General features: G+C 36.3%; 1 protein-coding gene across 1 annotated transcript; it reads right to left on the bottom strand.

Annotated features, from left to right (window-relative positions):
- Positions 1-5759: 5759 nt before the first annotated feature.
- soat2 (sterol O-acyltransferase 2) lies at positions 5760-19411 on the bottom strand. Its single transcript, XM_023412839.2, has 16 exons — positions 19253-19411; positions 17050-17189; positions 16619-16677; positions 16304-16443; positions 16125-16178; positions 15424-15531; positions 14229-14511; positions 12148-12223; positions 11214-11298; positions 10834-10879; positions 10475-10604; positions 9902-9999; positions 8748-8846; positions 8349-8484; positions 7676-7821; positions 5760-6247 (listed from the first exon to the last, which is right to left on the bottom strand). The coding sequence occupies exons 2-16, from the start codon at positions 17126-17128 to the stop codon at positions 6191-6193; spliced, it is 1596 nt and encodes a 531-aa protein (XP_023268607.1). The 5' UTR covers positions 17129-17189; positions 19253-19411; the 3' UTR covers positions 5760-6190.
- Positions 19412-20129: the final 718 nt, after the last annotated feature.

Below are 20129 nucleotides of genomic sequence, written 5' to 3'. Positions count from 1 at the left end.
ATACTATGACGTTTTTATGACTTTTTATGCCTTACTATACTATGACGTTTTTATGACTTTTTATGCTTTACTACACTATGATGTTTTTATGAAATTTTTGTCTCACATACTATGACGTTTTAATGAAATTTTCGTGCCTTACTATACTATGACATTTTTATGCCTTACTATACTTTGACTGTTTTATGAGATTTTTATACCTTACTATTGTGTGATGTTTTTATGAAATTTTTGTGCCTTACTATATTATGACGGTTTTATGACATTTTTATGCCTTACTATACAATTAAATATTTATTACATTTTTATGCCTTACTATACTATGATGTTTTTATGACCTATTTATGCCTTACTATACCATGACATTTTATGCCTTATTATACTATGACGTTATTATGACGTTTTTGTGCCTTACTATACTATGACATTTTTATGACATTTTTGTGCCTTACTATACTATGACGTTTTTATGACATTTTTATGCCTTACTATGCTATGAATTTTTTATGACATTTTTATGCCTTACTATGCTATGACATATTTATGCCTTATTATACTATGACATTTTTATGACATTTTTATGCCTTACTATACTATAACATTTTTATGACATTTTATGCCTTACTATACTATGACATTTTTATGACATTTTATGCCTTACTATACTATGACGTTTTTATGACATTTTTATGCCTTATTATACTGTGACATTTTTATGACATTTATATGCCTTACTATACTGTGACATTTCTTATGAAATTTTTGTGCCTTACAATACTATGACATTTTTATGCCGTACTATACTATGAGATTTTTATGCCGTACTATACTATGACATTTTATGACATTTGTATGCCTTACTATACTTTGACGTTTTTATGACATTTTTATGCCTTACTATACTATGAAATTATTTTGCCTTATTATACTATGACATTTTTGTGCCTTACTATACTACGACATTTTTATGCCTCACTATACTATGACGGTTTTAATGACATTTTTATGACATTTTTATTCCTTACTATACTATGACGTTTTTAATGACATTTTTACGCCTTACTATACTATGAGATTTTTATACCTTACTATACTATGCTATTTTTATGCCTTATTATACTATGAAATTTTGATGAAATTTTGTGCCTTACTATACTATGACATTTTTATGACATTTATATGCCTTATTATACTGTGACATTTCTTATGAAATTTTTGTGCCTTACTATACTATGACATTTTTATGACATTTTTGTTCCTCACTATACTATGACGTTTTTATGCCTTACTATACTATGATGTTTTTATGCCTTACTATACTATGACGTTTTTATGAGTTTTATGCCTTACTATACTATGACATTTTTATGACATTTTTATTCCTTACTATACTATGACGTTTTTAATGACATTTTTACGCCTTACTATACTATGAGATTTTTATACCTTACTATACTATGCTATTTTTATGCCTTATTGTACTATGAAATTTTGATGAAATTTTGTGCCTTACTATACTATGACATTTTTATGACATTTATATGCCTTATTATACTGTGACATTTCTTATGAAATTTTTGTGCCTTACTATACTATGACATTTTTATGACATTTTTATGCCTTACTATACTATGACGTTTTTGTGATATTTTTATGCCTAACTATACTATGACGTTTTTATGACTTTTTATGCCTTACTATACTATGATGTTTTTATGGCTTACTATACAATGACGTTTTTATGACTTTTTATGCGTTACTATACAATTATTTTTATGCCTTACTATACTATGATGTTTTTATGCCTTACTATACTATGATGTTTTTATGACTTTTTATGCCTTACTATACTATGACGTTTTTATGAAATTTTTGTGCCTTATTATACTATGACGTTTTTATGACATTTTTATGCCTTACTATACTATGACATTCTTATGACATTTTTATGCCTTACTATACTATGACATTATAATGCCTCACTATACTATGACGTTTTTATGATATTTTTATGCCTTACTATACTATGACGTTTTTATGAAATTTTTGTGCCTTATTATACTATGACATTTTTATGACATTTTTATGCCTTACTATACTATGACATTCTTATGCCGTACTATACTATGAAATTTTTATGCCTTACTATACTATGACATTTTTATGCGATTTTTATTCCTTACTATACTATGACGTTCTTATGAAATCTCTATACCTTACCATACTATGACGTTTTTATGACATTTTTATGCCTTACTACACTATGACATTTTTATGACATTTTTATGCCTTACTATACTATGACGTTTTTATGCGGTACTATACTACGAAATTTTTATGCCTTATTATATCATGACATCTTTGTGACATTTTTATGCCTTACTATACTATGACGTTTTCATGAAATTTTTATGCCTTATTATACAATGACGTTTTTATGACATTTTTATGCCTTACTATATTATGAGTTTTTATGAAATTTTTGTGCCTTACTATACTATGACGTTTTTATCACATTTTTATCCCTTACTATACTATGACATTTTTATCACATTTTTATGCCTAACTATACTATGACGTTTTTTATGCCGTACTATACTGTGAAATTTTTATGCCTTATTATACTATGACATCTTCATGACATTTTTATGCCTTACTATACTATGACGTTTTTGTGAAATTTTTATGCCTTACTATACTATGACATCTTTATGCCTTACTATACTATGAGGTTTTTATGACATTTTTATGCCTTACTATACTATGACATTTTTATGACATTTTTATGATTTACTATACTATGAATTTATTATGACATTTTTGTGCCTTACTATACTATGATGTTTTTATGACATTTTTATGCCTTACTATACTATGAAATTTTTATGCGATTTTTATTCCTTACTATACTATGACGTTCTTATGAAATCTCTGTGCCTTACCATACTATGACGTTTTTATGACATTTTTATGCCTTACTATACTATGACATTTTTATCACATTTTTATGCCTTACTATACTATGACGTTTTTATGCCGTACTATACTGTGAAATTTTTATGCCTTATTATACTATGACATCTTCATGACATTTTTATGCCTTATTATACTATGACATCTTCATGACATTTTTATGCCATACTATACTATGACGTTTTTATGCCATACTACACTATGACATTTTTATGCCTTATTATACAATGACGTTTTTATGAGATTTTTATGCCTTACTATACTATAAATTTTTCATGAAATTTTTATGCCTTATTATACAATGACGTTTTTATGACATTTTTATGCCTTACTACACTATGACGTATTTATTCCTTACTATACTATGACGTTTTTATGACATTTTTATGCCTTACTATACTATGACATTGTTATGCCTTACTATGTTATGACATTATTATGACATTTTTATGTTTTACTATACATTGACATTTTCATGCCATCTTTATGTATATATACTTTCAGGTTTTAATGCCTTACTATAGTGTAGCATTTTTATGTCTTACTATAGTCAGACTTATGACTTATGTCATATTTCTTCCCACTTCAAGAGTGATGTTACCATATGTGCCATCTATAAGAGGATATATTATTATGACATACATACATACATACATATATGAAATAGTCATAGTAAAATGTAACTTTATTATACCAACATCCTTATTAAAAAAATGTTTTGTTTGTATATGATTTACTTAATAATTTCTTATTAAATTTAACCTTACATGTCTATCTTTTACATTTAAATATATAATGAACATATACTGACAGGCTTTGGGATGGATATATATTCGTGTAACATCTGTGTATAGTTTGAATTTATAATATAAACAGACATCATAAAAAACATATTTCTATTAGCTAGACATATATGTCAATATATGATATTGTTCCAAGTTTCTAATAGGTTTTACATGTACTTTGTACATATACAGGCTATACTGTATATTATTTCATATGTACATATATTTCACATATGGAGATTCAACTCATGCACATATATGACGTGCATATTGGCATATCTGAATGTAAATTCAGATCTCATATGTTAATAAACTGTTTGGTTGATGGCATTGTATAACAAGATGAGACTCCACCATGAAAAATTGTTTTATTTGTGTGACTTCTTATTTATTCACTCATTTACTGTATGTAATTTTTGTTTTGGTGGTTAACACTCGCACTTCTCCATATACAGCTTTTATAGTAAACATCCAGTCAGAGATGACATAAATAAATGAAGACTATAAGACTATTATATTATTATTATTATTATTATAATTATTATTATTAGTTTTCATTTATTTGTAAATGAATGGAATGTATTTACAGTTTTTTTTAATTTGTGGAATTTGTTTGTGTATTTGCAAATGTGTTTTGTATTTGCAAGATATTTTTGTGAACTCGCAAACGTATTTGTTGTATTTGTGGAAGGTGTTATATTTACAGATCACACATTTACGCACGGATTGTCGATCTGTTGAAACAGATCTACCTCCATACTTTAAGCTTGTTTTTATTTAACAGCTACAACAGCTATGTTTGGTTCAGTCTCACCACTCTCATCAGCCTTGTTTCTAGTCACAGCTGGCAGATGTTTTCAGCAAACAAGGTATGTGCTACAGCCCATCAGTAAACAACAGACAGACTATTTGATTACTAACTATATGACTATATGATAACTAACTGGTGAACACCATGGAGCACTGTAGCAGCTAAATAGATAGATTTTGCTCTCAGAAGGTGGTGGATGCCAGAGCTAAAGGGAGAGTGAATATTAGATACACATTTGTCAGATGTCCAGACACACAACTCCAAATGAATTATAGTGTTGTTGTTTTTTTATGTCTACATATTTCCTTTCCCCCCTTTATATTCATTTGGCAAAGATGACATTTCAAACTGGAGCAATGATGTGCAGAAGATGGAGGTTCTGGCTCATTAAAGACTGACACTGACAACTGCATCCTCCAAAGAAATAACATATGTCACAATCTCTTTGATGCACAAGAAAGCTGGAGATAAAAGCTGTCAAACACAACTGTTGAATTAAAAAAGACAAATGGATTTTATTTCCTAGCATAAAATTTGATGGACCATGTCAATGGTAGACAAATATATTCAGTTCTACTACTGACAATGCCTCTCAAACTACTGTTCTGCTGCAACACTCTGAGCTCTCATGGTATTACGGTGTATCAGTTTACAGAGCATTACATCACTAATGCAAACACTGTACCAATGTTAATCCTCTTCTTCCTGTATGACTTCAGAGGGACGTGGCAGGCAGACAAACAGAGGCTTTGTGGCAGACTGATAAGACGATGTGCTTCCTGTGGTTGGTCGGTTAACGTACCTGGTCTCCCAACCAATCCCTGTCATCTGAATGTTGACCAAGGCTGGATTAAAACGTGCAGCACATGCCGCAGGCCAGGAGACCTTAACTGCAGCAAAGCCACGTTGTCACTGTTTTGATCTGTTTTGAGTGAAATGTTTTGTACACCTTACAAAAGATGAAATCAAAGACACAAGGATTCTGCATGATGACGATGAAGACACTGTTTTTTTCCAGTTTCGTCTTCAGGTAACCATGTTTAGCTTTAATACAAAGGCAGCAGAAATAAAAATTAAGTACACAATTTAGTCTATGATTAGCTTATCTTAACATAAAGACGTAACACAGGGGGAAACAGTTAGCCTGGCACTGTTTAAAGGTCACAAATCCAAAAAATTACAAATGAACATGTGTTTATTTTTTTTTTATTTGCTTCACACTTGACCAAACAACACTTCAGTCAATAAACAAGTTTATTAATGTGCAACAGTTTGCTTACAGTATTATATCAGTCCATGAAAATCATTTTTCAAAAATGGTTTACACAGCCCGAGTTATTAAAAACTATTTAATGGTATCGGTACAAATAAAAAGTTGAAATAATTCAGAGGTGATAGACCAGTGACATATCAGTCACATCACTCACACAACATAAAAACAACTAGTCATAGTCACATCTTGACCTGAGAAAATCTTTACATGCTAAAAACAGAAATCCTTTTATATTTACATCTCTTTCAAGTTTTCCTTCTGTGCTTTCGTATTTATGTTTAGTCCATTGTGATTTTCAGACCTCCATCTTGTCATCATTTATCCCTCCAGCCCAGGAGGAAGGCAGCTTCATCTCTGGTAGCTGCAGGACCAGGATCGAGGCGTCACCAGCTCCCAAAAACTATTCTGATGAGGAAGAGTAGAAGAATTAGTCTTAATATTCATACAGTGATGCTGCTGCTGCTCCTCCTCCATCTAGTAACATAATCTGTAATCTTTTTATACATTTATCTGTATCTGTATGATTTAACACCCATTTATTATCACGTAATAACCTCATATTACAGACATCACTTCTATTTATAGACAGCAGTTATCTGTGTTAAGCCATTGTGTGTGTGAATAACGCCACTGACTGTGGAGGAGAGGCTTAAGCTGAGGATACACAGAGATGCAGTAGTTCATAGTGGAATAAGTATGTTAAGTTCATCTGTGCCCATCTGTCATGCAAATCCTTCACATCTGCGACTTCATCAAACGCCTGGAGTTTGAAGGGAGGATTTTTTTTAAGGGTTAAATACATGTCTGAGTTTTACAAACGTCAGTAACTCGACACATGTGGCTCTCCTACATGGGCTTATGTGTGTAAGTTGGGTGTGTTATCTCTTTACAAACAATTTTATTCGCTCTCTAAGTGTGTCTACACTTATGCATGCAGTCTGTGTAGAACCAGATGCTCATGAATGGGTGCAGATAAGAAGAGACAGAAGAGAAAGTCAGATAAAATAGTGAAAGGGGTCAGTCAGATTAATCTTGTTAGTGACGTCCAACACCAAAACTACTCAAGTCCAAGTCATGAAATCTAGTCCTGTATTATGTAACAGTATGTTTGGTGTTTTAGTCAAGTCTTAATATAATTTGTATTTCAATGTTATTCACCTGCTGGCCTGTTTTCCATTTAAGTACCTCAGAAACTGGGGTCAAAGTACTGTCTAATGACATCACTGTAGTGCAGAGTACTACAAACAAACAGCTTGCTGTTTCATTTAAAATCTACAACATGCGGTCACATGAGTCACTGCTTCTCACTGAGCTTAAAAACAATCCAGCGGGGAGGTTGTTTATACCCTCAAACGCCATAATAAATCTCACTATAAAAACATGTCTTCATATGTTCTGCTGAAAAAAAAGGCTCACAAATCTCACTTTGTGTCAGGTTTTATCGATTCATCTGTCACAGATGTAGCCAAGAAAACTAAAGTTTAATAAAACCTGACAGAAAGCATGGTTTATGACCCATCTTTTTTTGTTGCTATGAAATATAGCGATGTCTGTCTTGTCAAGCTTTTTGAAGGCCTGAGTGATGAGCCTCAATGGACATGTGTAATCCTACAAAGAAGCAGCAGAAGAAATTCATGTTTCTCACACTTTTCATCAGGTTGTGCTCAGCATAATTCTACGTTAAATGACATAAAACAACCTTTTGATAAGGTCTGGTGTCATAGAAAGGGAAGCTGTCCTTAAAGAATGGAAACAAATGAAAAAAGAATAAGTCTGATCATGACATTGCTTTTCTAGTTCAAGCAGGAGACATGCTGTAAGGAGATTACACACCTCTTTCCGCGGGCAGTGTATTTGGGCGTACCACTCCTGGCTGTACAGACACACCTGGATGCCCTGGCCGAGGAAGAGACACGCCCACATGATGACGTTGAACGCAGGGTTCTGACGCTTGTCATTCATGGTAAAATTGAAGACCACTGAAAACCAGAAGGCATGAGGTGATGATGTTGTTGATGACAAAAGCGTATCTCTAGTTAAACAGTAACTACTTATTTGCATTAACGCTGTGAGATGGGAGGGCATTAGTGAGGGACAGACGGGGCAAACAGTGAGAACATGAAAGGTAAAAAAAAACAACATTCCTGTCAGATGATTACTTATTGAGTCCCACAGTTTTTCTTTAAATATGATGAGAGTCGCCCTCTGAAAACAGCTACTGAATGTGAGTTAATAATTACAGACTTCAACTTTGAAGGCTTTACAGTACAGTTCAGAATATAGAAGGGCACATTTACATATTTTCAACCAGTGATTGAAAGTCAACTCAGAGACAGTGTTTTAACTCCAATGAGGGTTTTCATTTAGACATAAAACTTTTTCTTTTGTTCTCCTTTCTTTCTTTCTTTCTTTTTTTATTTCTCTCTTAAAGGCGTTGAGGTTATCACATTCTTTTCAGCAGCCTGGTCAGAGAAATTGTTCACTGTATAATGAGCATATACTTCACCTCCAAAGACTGCAAAGAGGCAGAACATGACCGGGTAGAAGAAGCCGAAGCCCAATGTCAAGGCGTACTCATGGACGACAGCGGAGACGATGAACACGGAGAGCATGGCAGCTGTGCGGAATTTCCTTTTCGACAGCTGAAGGGATCAGAGGAAGAACAGAGAGAGAGAGAGAGAGAGAGAGAGAGAGGCTCACAGTTCAGGGGTCAGGCTGGTTCAGCGTGGATTTTGTGTCACGAGAATTACAGGGCGAGTGTTAAACTACTACAACACACTTCATCACAGGACATGCCACTTTGGAAACACAGTCAAAGCCCACTGCGACATGACATTAATGTTTATTAATATTTATTTGTTAACTGACCGTGTGTTTAATCTCAGTTTTCTGTAATGACACTCACCCAGAGGAAGTCTCTGTATCCGTAGTAATACAACCAGTCATGAACCACTACATTCCAGGTACGGTAATAGTTGGCAAAGGATGTAGAGTTCCACCAGTCCTGGAAAATGAAAAGATCAATCAGTGTGTGAGTGTGTGGCTCAAAATAAAAACAGAGTAGAGTATAATCACTTTATTTTGAGGCTTGAAAAACACTGGGTAGACTGCAATCAAATTATTCATGAGTGAAACTGCTGAGAGCCAAACCTGTATAATTTTATTCCCTTAAAAATCAAATGAAATATGACTTTACTGATGCCAGTCATCCTTTGCATGTAGTCAGGAGCAGGTTTCAATAAAAAGACATTATTATAGCAAACAAATAAATACACAGCAAAGAGAGCTGTAAAGTTTATATTTGAAAGAACAGTCAAACATTTTTGGAAATACGCTTACGTGCTTTCTTTCAGAGAGTGAGATGAAAAGACTGACAGCACTATTATTTCTGTGTGGTAGGTATGTAGGGATTAACTTGGCTTAGCATAAAGAATAGAAGCAGGAGGAGCTAGCATGGCTCTGTCCAGAGTATTAAAAAACTCCAGCAGTAGTAGTATTATAGTAGTAGTATATAGTAATAGTATATAGTGGAAGTATTAAAATCCTTCCAGCAGCTCTAAAGCTCAGCAATAAACATGTTATATCCCTATTCTTTAACCCGTACACAAACCAAACATGAAAGCAAATATTTGTGGCTTTAATTTTCTGCTATGTCTTGATGAACAGCAGTTTTTCTGTTCACCATCTACACAACTTCCTATGATCACAGCTTCAGACTTCAGACAGGAATACATCCCAGACATAGCAGAGAGTCACATGAGCGCAAAACTCAAGAGGAAGTGTCCAATAAAAGCAAGCATGCACTTTCAGACACAGCTTAAATCATGGTTTAGTCTCTCGTTCGAGAAGGAGTTGTATCAGCAGAATGTAAAATGATGGAAACTGTTTAACTGTTTTGGAACCATCACGCAACCGTGCTGCAGTTTTTAACTTGTCATTAATCAAATAGTTCCCTTCTGGAAAAGCAAGCGTTGTTAAAAAAAAAAAACATGTGTTAACAGGAGAGGTGATGCCACAGAAAATCAAGCATACCACACCCACACACACACACACACACACCTTGTAGAACATCCTGTCAGCGAAGCGCAGCAGCTCCCCGAAGAGGTTGAGCCAGCAGTGCAGGAAGGCGAAGAAACACAACAGAAGGAGCATTATACCTGAGACACAGAGAAGGGGGGGGGGGCACTTTTATTCAGGGCATTGGTCCCAGCTTTCTCCAAAGAATTGTGACTTAACACTTGATGCTTTTATATCAGCACTTACTCAAACAGGTATTCACTCACAGAAAGTAATAAACATGCCTGTCTTTTAGTTACCTGTATCTGATTACATAATAGCACGTTTAATCTTATCACTTTTCTTATGAACACTAGAGACTCCACTCCTCCACTTACATTGTCAGTAATATATTAACCAGTGCTGACTCATACAAGTGAGAGATAATAGAGGTTGTAGAAGTGAAGTTACGCATGAAGTCACATCTGAACTTTAATTTATATGTTTGTTTTGCACTTAACTTCCTTCTGATATTACCTGGAAAATGTTACAGTAAATTGTGTGTGTGTGTGTGTGTGTGTGTGTGTGTGTGTGTGTATACAGCTCATGCCATTTCTGGGCTGATAAGTACAATACCTGGTAATATTGAGTGGAACACAGCTAGAACCATGGTCCGTTTACTAAACAGCTGGTTGGTATCAAGTCTGAAGACGGGCATGCAGAGGCGCACCAGAATAAAGTAGCCATAAAAAAGACAGCCCAAGATCTACAAAGAAATAATTGTAATGTTATAAAACAGTTAGTTATACCCTGGAAACTGAAACACAAAACAGAACATGCTTTAGAACTGCAATAACTGATCTAAGATATCAAAGATTAAAGCCATTAAACACCTGTAGTGTATGATTACTTCACATTATTACATCACATTCAAGTGCTATTAGCAACTTCCATCTTCTCAAGGTCATTAATCCCACAAAAGGGCTTAGTCTTACCATGCCAAGAGTAACACCAACATAATTCCATCTGATGTGGGTGTTTCTGTGAAGAAAGACAGGATGTCACTACTTATACTACGACTAAATAATCATCATATTTGAAGTTGAACTTGACTGTCTTTAATGTAGAAGGGCAATTTTATGTCAAAGGATGAAGGACCGTTTCCGCTTCTAAGGTTTCCTCAATTAATTAATGCGTTTTAAAGCTTTTCATCGATGCAGTGTGAATAAGAAATCCTAACCACTACTTAGCTTTGAATTCCAGCATATAGTGAGTTTGTGGTGCAACAATAATATTCACTCGTCATTTGTGCTTAGATAATTTCACTAAACAAAAGAACAAAAGCGAATGTGATCGGAGGCGGAGGTGATCTTACCGCGGATATGATTCCCTGTAGATGAGAGTTGGACAGAAGAGGAAGTACAGGTAGCTGGAAAATGTTGGGAATCTGGGACTTTCTCCTGAAAGGCAACAACAGTTAATGAAGTGCGTCTATCAAACTAGAAGGGGTCCGGTTTTGAAATTTACAATCTGACAGTGAAATTATTACAAGTCACACACACATTATCACAAGTTGCCTTGAATTATTTTTAAAAAAGGGTTAAAAAAAATAAGCTGATTTAAGGTCTGATGTTCAGACGTAAGCTCCTTATGTCATTTTTCTTCTTTCAAATGTTTTGCATAATACCAGATATCAAAATTCCCATTTGTGAGTGCTAAAGCTTTACTCCGCCATAATGTCGGAACCTGCTAACAAATGGCTGTCTTTGAAATTAAATGACCGTGGGTTTATTACAAAATCGTTAGGCCATTATGCCAAATTACCTGCCTAAAAGTGTGTAATATCGTCTTGTGATTTCTTCTGCTGCACTTCAGCATGTCTAGTTTTAGCCTCCTGCTAATACTGATGACATTTAAAACTTGTAAAAGAATGAAGTTTTCTGATAATTGCCTTTAACATCACATATGAACATCATATATCTGTTTTGTGCAAAGATCTTATTTTCAATGTCATTGCATAACTTCATTCAAACTGAGGCAGACTGTGGACTATACAGCTGTTTCTAAGCTTTATCTCCCATTAACAGACTTTTACAACAGAGTCTCACGGGGCTGCACACACACGCTGGAGGTTGTTTATTGTATGTTGTATTCATTGTTAGTTTTTAACTTCAACATGAATCATTTGGGTGGCATCCTGCTGAGATCTGTTTTAGTCATTTTTCTACCGTGTCTGGTAGTGTCACTGTGAGTAATGACAACGCCTGAGGAGTAAATACACCTGACATCAATACAATACAGTGCAATACCTTCCTTTGGTGTGTTCCTCATTACAACAGGAGCAGTTTCTCTCATGAAGGAGTAGCTCTTCATCAGGAATCGTATCTGGGGAGGAGGGATTGATACAGGTATAATGTGAAGTGAGACATAATGTATCAGTAATAGTAGCTTCTGCATTGTACGGACAGGATGTCCAAAGAGAACAACCTACATCGTTTTGTACACATTGACCAAATGTCATATAATTCATTTGAATGTTGACTTCCTCTTTAGCTGGAGAGCTCAGTGTGTGTGTCATCAGTCTGCATACATCAAGGAACCACTTTTTTAGTGAATTAAAATCATTGGTTTATGCATCAAAATGGCCAGCTTTCGTGACTTCAGGGTGACATATAGACTGCCTGGACCCAGGTCAGATGAGGATCAGTACCGGGTTTCCCAAAAGCATCTAAGCACACAGGATTATCTCACTCCATCGAATGGAGCTAAAATGATCTTAGTGCTAAGGCGGTTTTGGGAGACCGGAGCTGGTGTAATAAAGAGGATGAGGAGGTATTACAGTATGGGCCTGTGATGTTCAAACATTGGCAGCACTGAGATCTGCATGCAGTCTCTTTTAGTGGCTTTCCAGTTGGAAGGCTCTCATCTCTGGCCAGCACGCTTTTCTTTTCTTATCGCTATATTCCTGCTCATGGCAGGGCTGCATTTATAATTTGGATTACCAATTAATATAATGTTATCTGTAATATACTGTTATGTACTGGGTATTTCTAGCCCAGGCAATTCCTAATAAGAATTTACAGCATATGCCTAGGTTTTATTCTAGTGGATTTTTTATGCTGAGCAGCAGTTTACATTGCAATATAATAATTTTAATCGGACTGCAGGAGTTAATAAATGAAATTTAACACTAAACAACCTTTAAATCTTTAAACAACCCAACAACCTATGTTTGGAGCAAAGCACCGAGCTCAGCACAGCACAGAGTGAAGAGAGTAGCAATACTCATTTCCCCCCTGGGGGAAGGTGGACTCATGGCCTACACGTCAGTGCTGGGTGGAGGTGGGGTTTTTGAAATGTTACATGAAAAGCAGCAGCGGTGGCAGCAGCAAACAGCCGAGTAGCTTTCAGGCAAGTGGATGTGCACTATGCTGCAGGGAGGGGAGTATGCCGTGTGAATGTAGAGGCACACTTGAGTAGGGCTGCATGAACTGCCTCCACATCAAGTGTATACAATAAATAACATCCCATCCTGCCACTGGTTTGATGCATCTAAGTAACAAATCACATTTTTATGTTTTGAGAGAAAATTTAAAGCGTGTTGCCGGTTAATCATCTTGCCGGTTTCTATGTGTAACCCCATTCAAAAAACATTTCTCTTCTAAAGCAGGTGATGTCTGCATTCATGAGTCATAGAAAATTTAATTTTCTCCTCTACTGTTTGCCAAGAGTCTCATAAACAGCAAGTGTGGACTAGTTTTGTCTTTTTTCATGTTTGCTGTTCTATTTAGGTCATTTGAGCTTTGTTGTCATCTGTTGTCTCAGTGCATATTCATGCCTTGTCCATGTCTTCTGTTGTATTTAGTTCATTGACACACACACACACACACACACACACACACACACAGATTACTAGGTACAGTAACAACCTGTGCATAGTCCCTGTGTATGGTGTGTATTCTTAATGCCATTATCAGTATTGGAAAGTTAAAAAAAATATCCTTCAAATCAGGTATTAAACAAACTGTGTCCTCAGTTGGACATTTTACAGTTGAAAAACAAACTTTTCAGTGACCTCTGATAAATGTTCTGCAATTTCTTGTTACATTATCGAGCAACATTCAGTATTTACTGATACATTATACAATATGTGTGATAAGTTAAACTTTAATGTATCAGTAAAGCTTTAATGTGGGTGGCATTTGCACAGATGATTGCCCGAAGCAATCCAAAACTTTTCCCCCGTTCTCTACAAACGTGACAGCGAAACCTGTTAAACTTTGTGAGGAACACATCATTCTTTTGCTGGAGCACGAGTCAAACTTTTATACCAATGCGCTCGACAAGATTTAGTCCTGAAACACACATATACACACACACACACACTGACCTGCTCCAGTATCACAATGAACCGTGAAGCTGGTGGCAGCTGGTTGTGTACGACTGTGTAGATTGGAAACAGCCCCAGAACGCAGGTCTGTACGGCAGACAAGATCAACCCTGTCCCCATAGACAGCCCCAACTTGGAGGACAAGCTGTGGTACAGGGAACCCCAAAACACCAGGGTGTAGTAGGGAACGAGCAGCGTGTAGACGAACATCACACCCCAAGCCCAGGTGACTGTCCCCAGCTTCCCAAAGGCAAAGAAAAGCAGGTCAAACTCCAAGACCAACCTGAGAATTAGGAGAAAAATTAAAGTGGTGAGTTGGAGGAAGTCATTGCATAAAAAGAAAGCAAGTGATTACTACAGTAAGATGTTTAAATACTGATACAGATTTAATTCTGAAGGCATTTTCATTGTCCAAGAAAATAATTATAAAAATCAAAAACCAAGTGGTTGCCAGTGACAAAAAAAGGCAGCTCATTTGGATGATGTGGTTTATTTAACACTGTGGTCTCTTTTAGTTTTAATCAGGGCTTTGACGGCCCATTTTAATTATATTCAAGCATGAATGCCTTTAATAAACTTGCAGGCACCATTAAATGCTTTGAAAATTTTTTCGCTATTACTTTCTCCCATCTGAAAAGACCCCTCTGGTGACGATAATAATAGATTTAATATACCCACTCAGTGCAGCATGTCAGAGGTTTTGTTTGAAATTCAACATGTATTTGCAAGTGCGATATCATTATTTTTTATTTCATCAATTTACCCATATTAAAATCAATGTTAATTGAGGGTGGATGTATCGAATAATTTGCACACAGTGGAGCTGCCCCTGGCACTTGTTCCAGTGAGGAACATGAGAATTAAACTCACAATCCTGTGTCTGCAAACAGCAACCAAATCATTACTGCTGCAGCCGAAAGCAACAGCAGGAATAGCCAGAGGAATTGATTGCGTTATCTTCCTACTGCCAGACGAGCAGCGGTGCAGGGAGAAAAGACGGGGAGGCACACAATGAGGAGGAGGAGAAGATAAGAAGTGAGAAGTTTTGAAAAGCTTCAGGGTTAATTGAGTCTCCCTAGATTTGGTTCTGGGGTCATAAGGGCACATATGGGAAACGTCAGTGTCATGAACATGCATCCACACACACACACACACACATATACACACAAACACATGCAATGTATTTGCTACATACCTGCCCTGGTCGATGTAGTCGACAGCCAGTGTGCTCAGGAAGAAGATGAGGAGCACGGCTATGAACATGTGGTAGATGGTTCTGATGTGACTGATCTCAAACAGTTCACTGACGAAGAGGAGGACGGACACACACACACACACACACACACACACACACACACACACACACAGGAATATAAAATAATCTCTTTCAGGATGATACATGAGGCTGTTTGCAGTTTCTTTATAGACAATCTGTTATTTGTTCATGTGACTTTAAAAGCAAAATCTGAATAAGAATAAATACTTCACATAAAAAAACTGAAATATTGTTTTTGGAAAAAGATATTTTGCAAAGCTGCCACTGTGATGAACGTCAAGTCAAAAAGAAGCATGGTACTGTATAAAAGAAAAGATGTTATATTTTGATGGACTCAAATATTTCAATAATAACATAATTTTTTAAGCAAAAATTCAAAATCTTTGCTGTTTTTCTTTGTCTTATTTGGTTTCAAATCATCTATCTTTGGGTTTTGGGCTGTTGTTCAGAGAAAAAAAGAAACTGAAGACGTCACCTTAGAAAAACTAATGGACATATTTCACTACTGACATATTCATAATCACTGTTATTTGTAGCCCTGTATTTAAGTTTAAATGGGTCTCTACCAAGCTGTTTGCGTTCACTAAGTGGGTAATAAACTGTCAGTCTCTCATACTTACTCCAACAGTGATGCTCTGTCCATAAATACTTTTCCATTATCCATTTTCTGAGATCTGAAACAAAACGGGGGAATAAAACTGACTTACATGCACGTTCAACAGCCAATGAGATGATGAATTAGAATATATCAACCAGAGTCAAACGTGCACTGCTAAAGGGGTTGCCTCATCCCTCTCACCTGGATGAGGGCTTTCGTGTCATCTTTCCGTTTACGGTCGGCTGGATGTGGGTGAAGGGCTGGACGGACTCGGTCAGAGCATTGTCGAGAATATCGCTGAGCTGATCCTGGACCTGCTCCAGGACTTTCACCTTCACCTTCTACAGTAAGGCACACATGAGAAATTTCAGTTCGTTTCACACACACGATGTCCCTCATATGTAGCATCCCACATTTTGCACATTATGCTTTCCTCAGTTTGCTCTGTACAGTCTGAGCATCTGTATTTTTTCTTCTCAGATGACTTAGACAGAAAGGCTTGGAAATACAGGATACCTGTGCATGTTTCTGCCACTGTTTCAGATTGTCCTCCTGCACATTATCATGGCTCTCAGCTGCAAAGAGATGAACACAAATTGCTTAAATTATTCATCCGTCAGCAACAATATACTGTACATTTCATATCTAAAATGCAAAACTAGAAGGGAAGAAACTGAGACAAATGGGATCCCATCCTCTGCTCATATTTCTGCAATAATCCTACATGGCATCTGAAGTAAAGCAAACACATTTTCAACCATGAAATTTAGTTTGTTGGGTTTGAATGTGGTTGGTTAACACAAATTAACAAGAATTATCTCCAAAAACCACTAATAAGTGTGCAATCCGTCAGTACTGGTATTTTTTATTTATTCATTTCAGTCTGTAAGAAATGACATAAACAATAAAAGATGACAAAATATGATTTATTTCATTAAAGAACATACCATGGCTGGAGAGCTCATCTGACTGATGGGCCTTGTTGTTTCTGTGCCACAGTCCATTCGGCGGCTCTGCAGTCGCCATGGTTACCACTGGAGTGGGCCGCAGCACACAGCACTATCTACAGGGACTCACGTTGAGGATCCTGTGCACATCAAAGTTGGAGGTTAGTCTCAGACAAATTAAACACTGACAGCTGTGTTTTTGATGTCAGCTGAAGCCTGATGAATACTGACTGATTTGTATTCCCTGCATATTGCCTGTTGTTTGTTAGTCCAATAAGGATGGGAGAAACCTTGGAGCAGTAAGTGAATCTTCTGACCTTGCTCACAACAACTGGGATCCATACATGGCTCAAGTAGTGGTTATAACCTGAGGTAAATCCATACTACATTACTTTGAACAGAAATCCTGTCATGTACAGCTCTCTGTTGTTTGAAACACCAATAACTGATGTCAAATCAAGTGTTTGTAGCACTTACAAAGGTGCAACTTGTGGAGAGCAGTGCAGCAACGGTCTTTTACCCCCATGTGATTCACTGCAAATTTACCCTTTGTTGATGTAAAGCAGAGGATCTCCAATTTTAAATCGAGGTCACAGGCCAATTGCTGGCAGGTTGCCTCATGTTAAAAAAAAAAAAAAGAAGAATATTCCTGACGAGCTTCAGTGAGGAGGTGAGCTCACTCGTGTGAAAGTGCACAAACTCCTAGTCTGAATGCAGGAACATATATGTCAAGGGGTTTTGAACGCTGGTTACCTCCAGTGGTTTTCCATATTAAGAGTGTTATCACCAGTCATTGTAGCTCAAGCTAAAGAATGTAAACAGCAGCCGGTCTACCTGTCGCTGCTGGAAGCTCACACACTATAGATAAGATACACGGTAGACTGACAGAGGGATTGAGTTGCACAGACTCCCAGGGAGGGGTAAAACACACTGAGTGACCTCATTTTCTAATCCATGCTGTTTGATCACTCCTCAGGAGAAATGTCAATATAAGCAGATAGCCTTTGCACAGATACACAGATTATACCTTATATGGCTGATGTGATGGGAGAGAAAGAGATGAAGAAAAACCTGTTTTGGAAGAGATCAACCATTGCAACAAATTTGCAATGTTTAGTGTAAGTTGAGTTTGAGGTATCGTGCTCGGTCGTGTTTAGGAAAAAAAACGTATTGTCTTTTTTCCCCTGGTTTCACTCTGTCTTTCTCAACCATCCTCTCATTGCCAATACTCCTGATCGTACTGGCCAAGTGCAAGTTTTAAATGATGTGTAGATGCTGTCTGTAAAGGGAATCATAATGAATCACCTCATTTCAAGAGCAAATGGCAATAATTTCACCAAATCGCTTATTCAACAAAATTCTGAACTGAATAAAAAAGCTATTACAAATTAATTCTTACATGCAAAGTATATACATACAGTACACCTGCGCTTTCATCAAACATCAGCAGAAACTGTGACATTCTGTACAGCACCAACATCTCAGATACTCTGGGGAAATTACGCAGGTTTAAAATTAGACCACTGATAGTCTGACAGTATCATTTTCTTCCTGAACCACAGCTTGTTAAACTATCATTATGTTGATGATGACCAGCATTAATATTTCAGGCTGACGCAGGGAAATTAAATATAAAAGTGTAACTCTCCAAATTAATCTCGTCAGGAAGACGATCAAAGACAGGATAATTAAATCATGCTGTCCTAATGTCAAAGGTCGACCAAAGTTTTAATTAAATAAAGTCATTGAGCATTATCTGTCATCTTGAGTTTATAATGTATCAGAGGAATAAAGTCAATCTTGTATTAACATACTGTAGACATTTGATGAACACCAATTGATTAAATCAAAACTTTCCATCAGAACACACTTTTAAAGCGATCAAAAAATCATAAAAGAAAAAATCTAGTCATTCTTGTTATCTTATCATGACTACTTCAGCTTTTCTTTTATTGCTTCCTGTTTGCCTTTAAGCTACTTACATTTACAGAGCGGACTGAGACATTTTACTAAGAATTTTCAGCAGGCAAACTGAGTTCCCTGCTGGATTTTTGTCATTGTTAAAACTACCACTTGTACAACTCTACAGATGGCAGGACCTGTGGAACTGAAATCCTAAAAAAAAGTGACAGATGTCAGGATGCGTCAGGCAGACGTGACGTCCATGAGAAACAGTTTGTCATTGTGTCAGTTTTGTACTCACACAGTCTTCTAGCCTTGGGCACAGTCAGTCGTCCACAGGGTGAGAGGCACCGTTTCACTCAGTGATTCCCGCTGAGAGAGTAGCTGGAGTGTGTTTTTGAGTAAGTCTGTGTCACAGTTCTTGTGATTGGTGTCCTCTCCTCAGCTGCTATTTTGCACTTTGTCCTTTTGGCTCCCGGCCCTGGGCAAGCCCGGTCCTCGGCTGTCCAACCCCACCTCACTTCAAAATATACATTTGTTTAAAGCCCACCCCCACTCAATAATTATTTTTTACTTATCGTTGCTTTTATAACATCACAACTAGATTGAAAACCAATCATGAACCAGTTCTTAACTTACACAAGTGTCATCTTGAACTTGAAACAGTGAAGTACTGTGGGGGGACATCTTGTGTCCAGCAGTTAAAGTTTTGAAATGGACAGTATCTGCATATTTATAGATTCTGAAGGAATAGATGAACTTCTGAAAATCGTTATTAGGTATTTGAACGTTTTTGTTTTTTGGTAGAGAAGCCATAACAGACAGGGATGGTTATTCATTGCGTTTTTTGTATTCTATGTGTGTTAAAACATGTCCAGATGGAAGTTTTAAACATGACATTTCAGTGGAAACAAATATATTTGTTCTTTAAGGAAACAACCTGCCTGTATGATTTCAGGCTGATACAGATGTTGAATAATGTACGATCTAAACGAAATGATGGCAAAGGTCAGTCACTGTGGCCACAGTGTTTGACACATTTAGATAAGCCGTTCCTTTAAACTATGACACATGCTCTGGTAATTCAAAAATGGGTTTGCTTTTAGCAACATATCCCAAACAAATAGATTGTGTTGTACAATCAGTTTGTTTTATGTCTAAGTTTTCATAACCTGTTT

Source organism: Seriola lalandi, unplaced genomic scaffold (assembly GCF_002814215.2).
Source record: "Seriola lalandi dorsalis isolate HSWRI2012SDOR001 ecotype SW California unplaced genomic scaffold, Sedor1 jcf7180002054488, whole genome shotgun sequence".
Classification (NCBI taxonomy): Eukaryota; Metazoa; Chordata; class Actinopteri; order Carangiformes; family Carangidae; genus Seriola; species Seriola lalandi.
The sequence above is the reverse complement of the archived record's forward strand: the minus strand, read 5'-3'. Positions and strand labels throughout refer to the sequence as shown.

Excerpts from the sequence above, each read along its gene's own strand:
- soat2 (XM_023412839.2), bottom strand. The coding sequence starts at position 17,128 with ATGGCGACTGCAGAGCCGCCGAATGGACTGTGGCACAGAAACAACAAG. Across the intron at positions 8,847-9,901 it reads CTGACAGGATGTTCTACAAG|GACTGGTGGAACTCTACATC; the intron begins GTGTGTGTGTGT and ends TTCATTTTCCAG. Across the intron at positions 7,822-8,348 it reads CCTCTTTGCAGTCTTTGGAG|TGGTCTTCAATTTTACCATG; the intron begins GTGAAGTATATG and ends TCTGGTTTTCAG.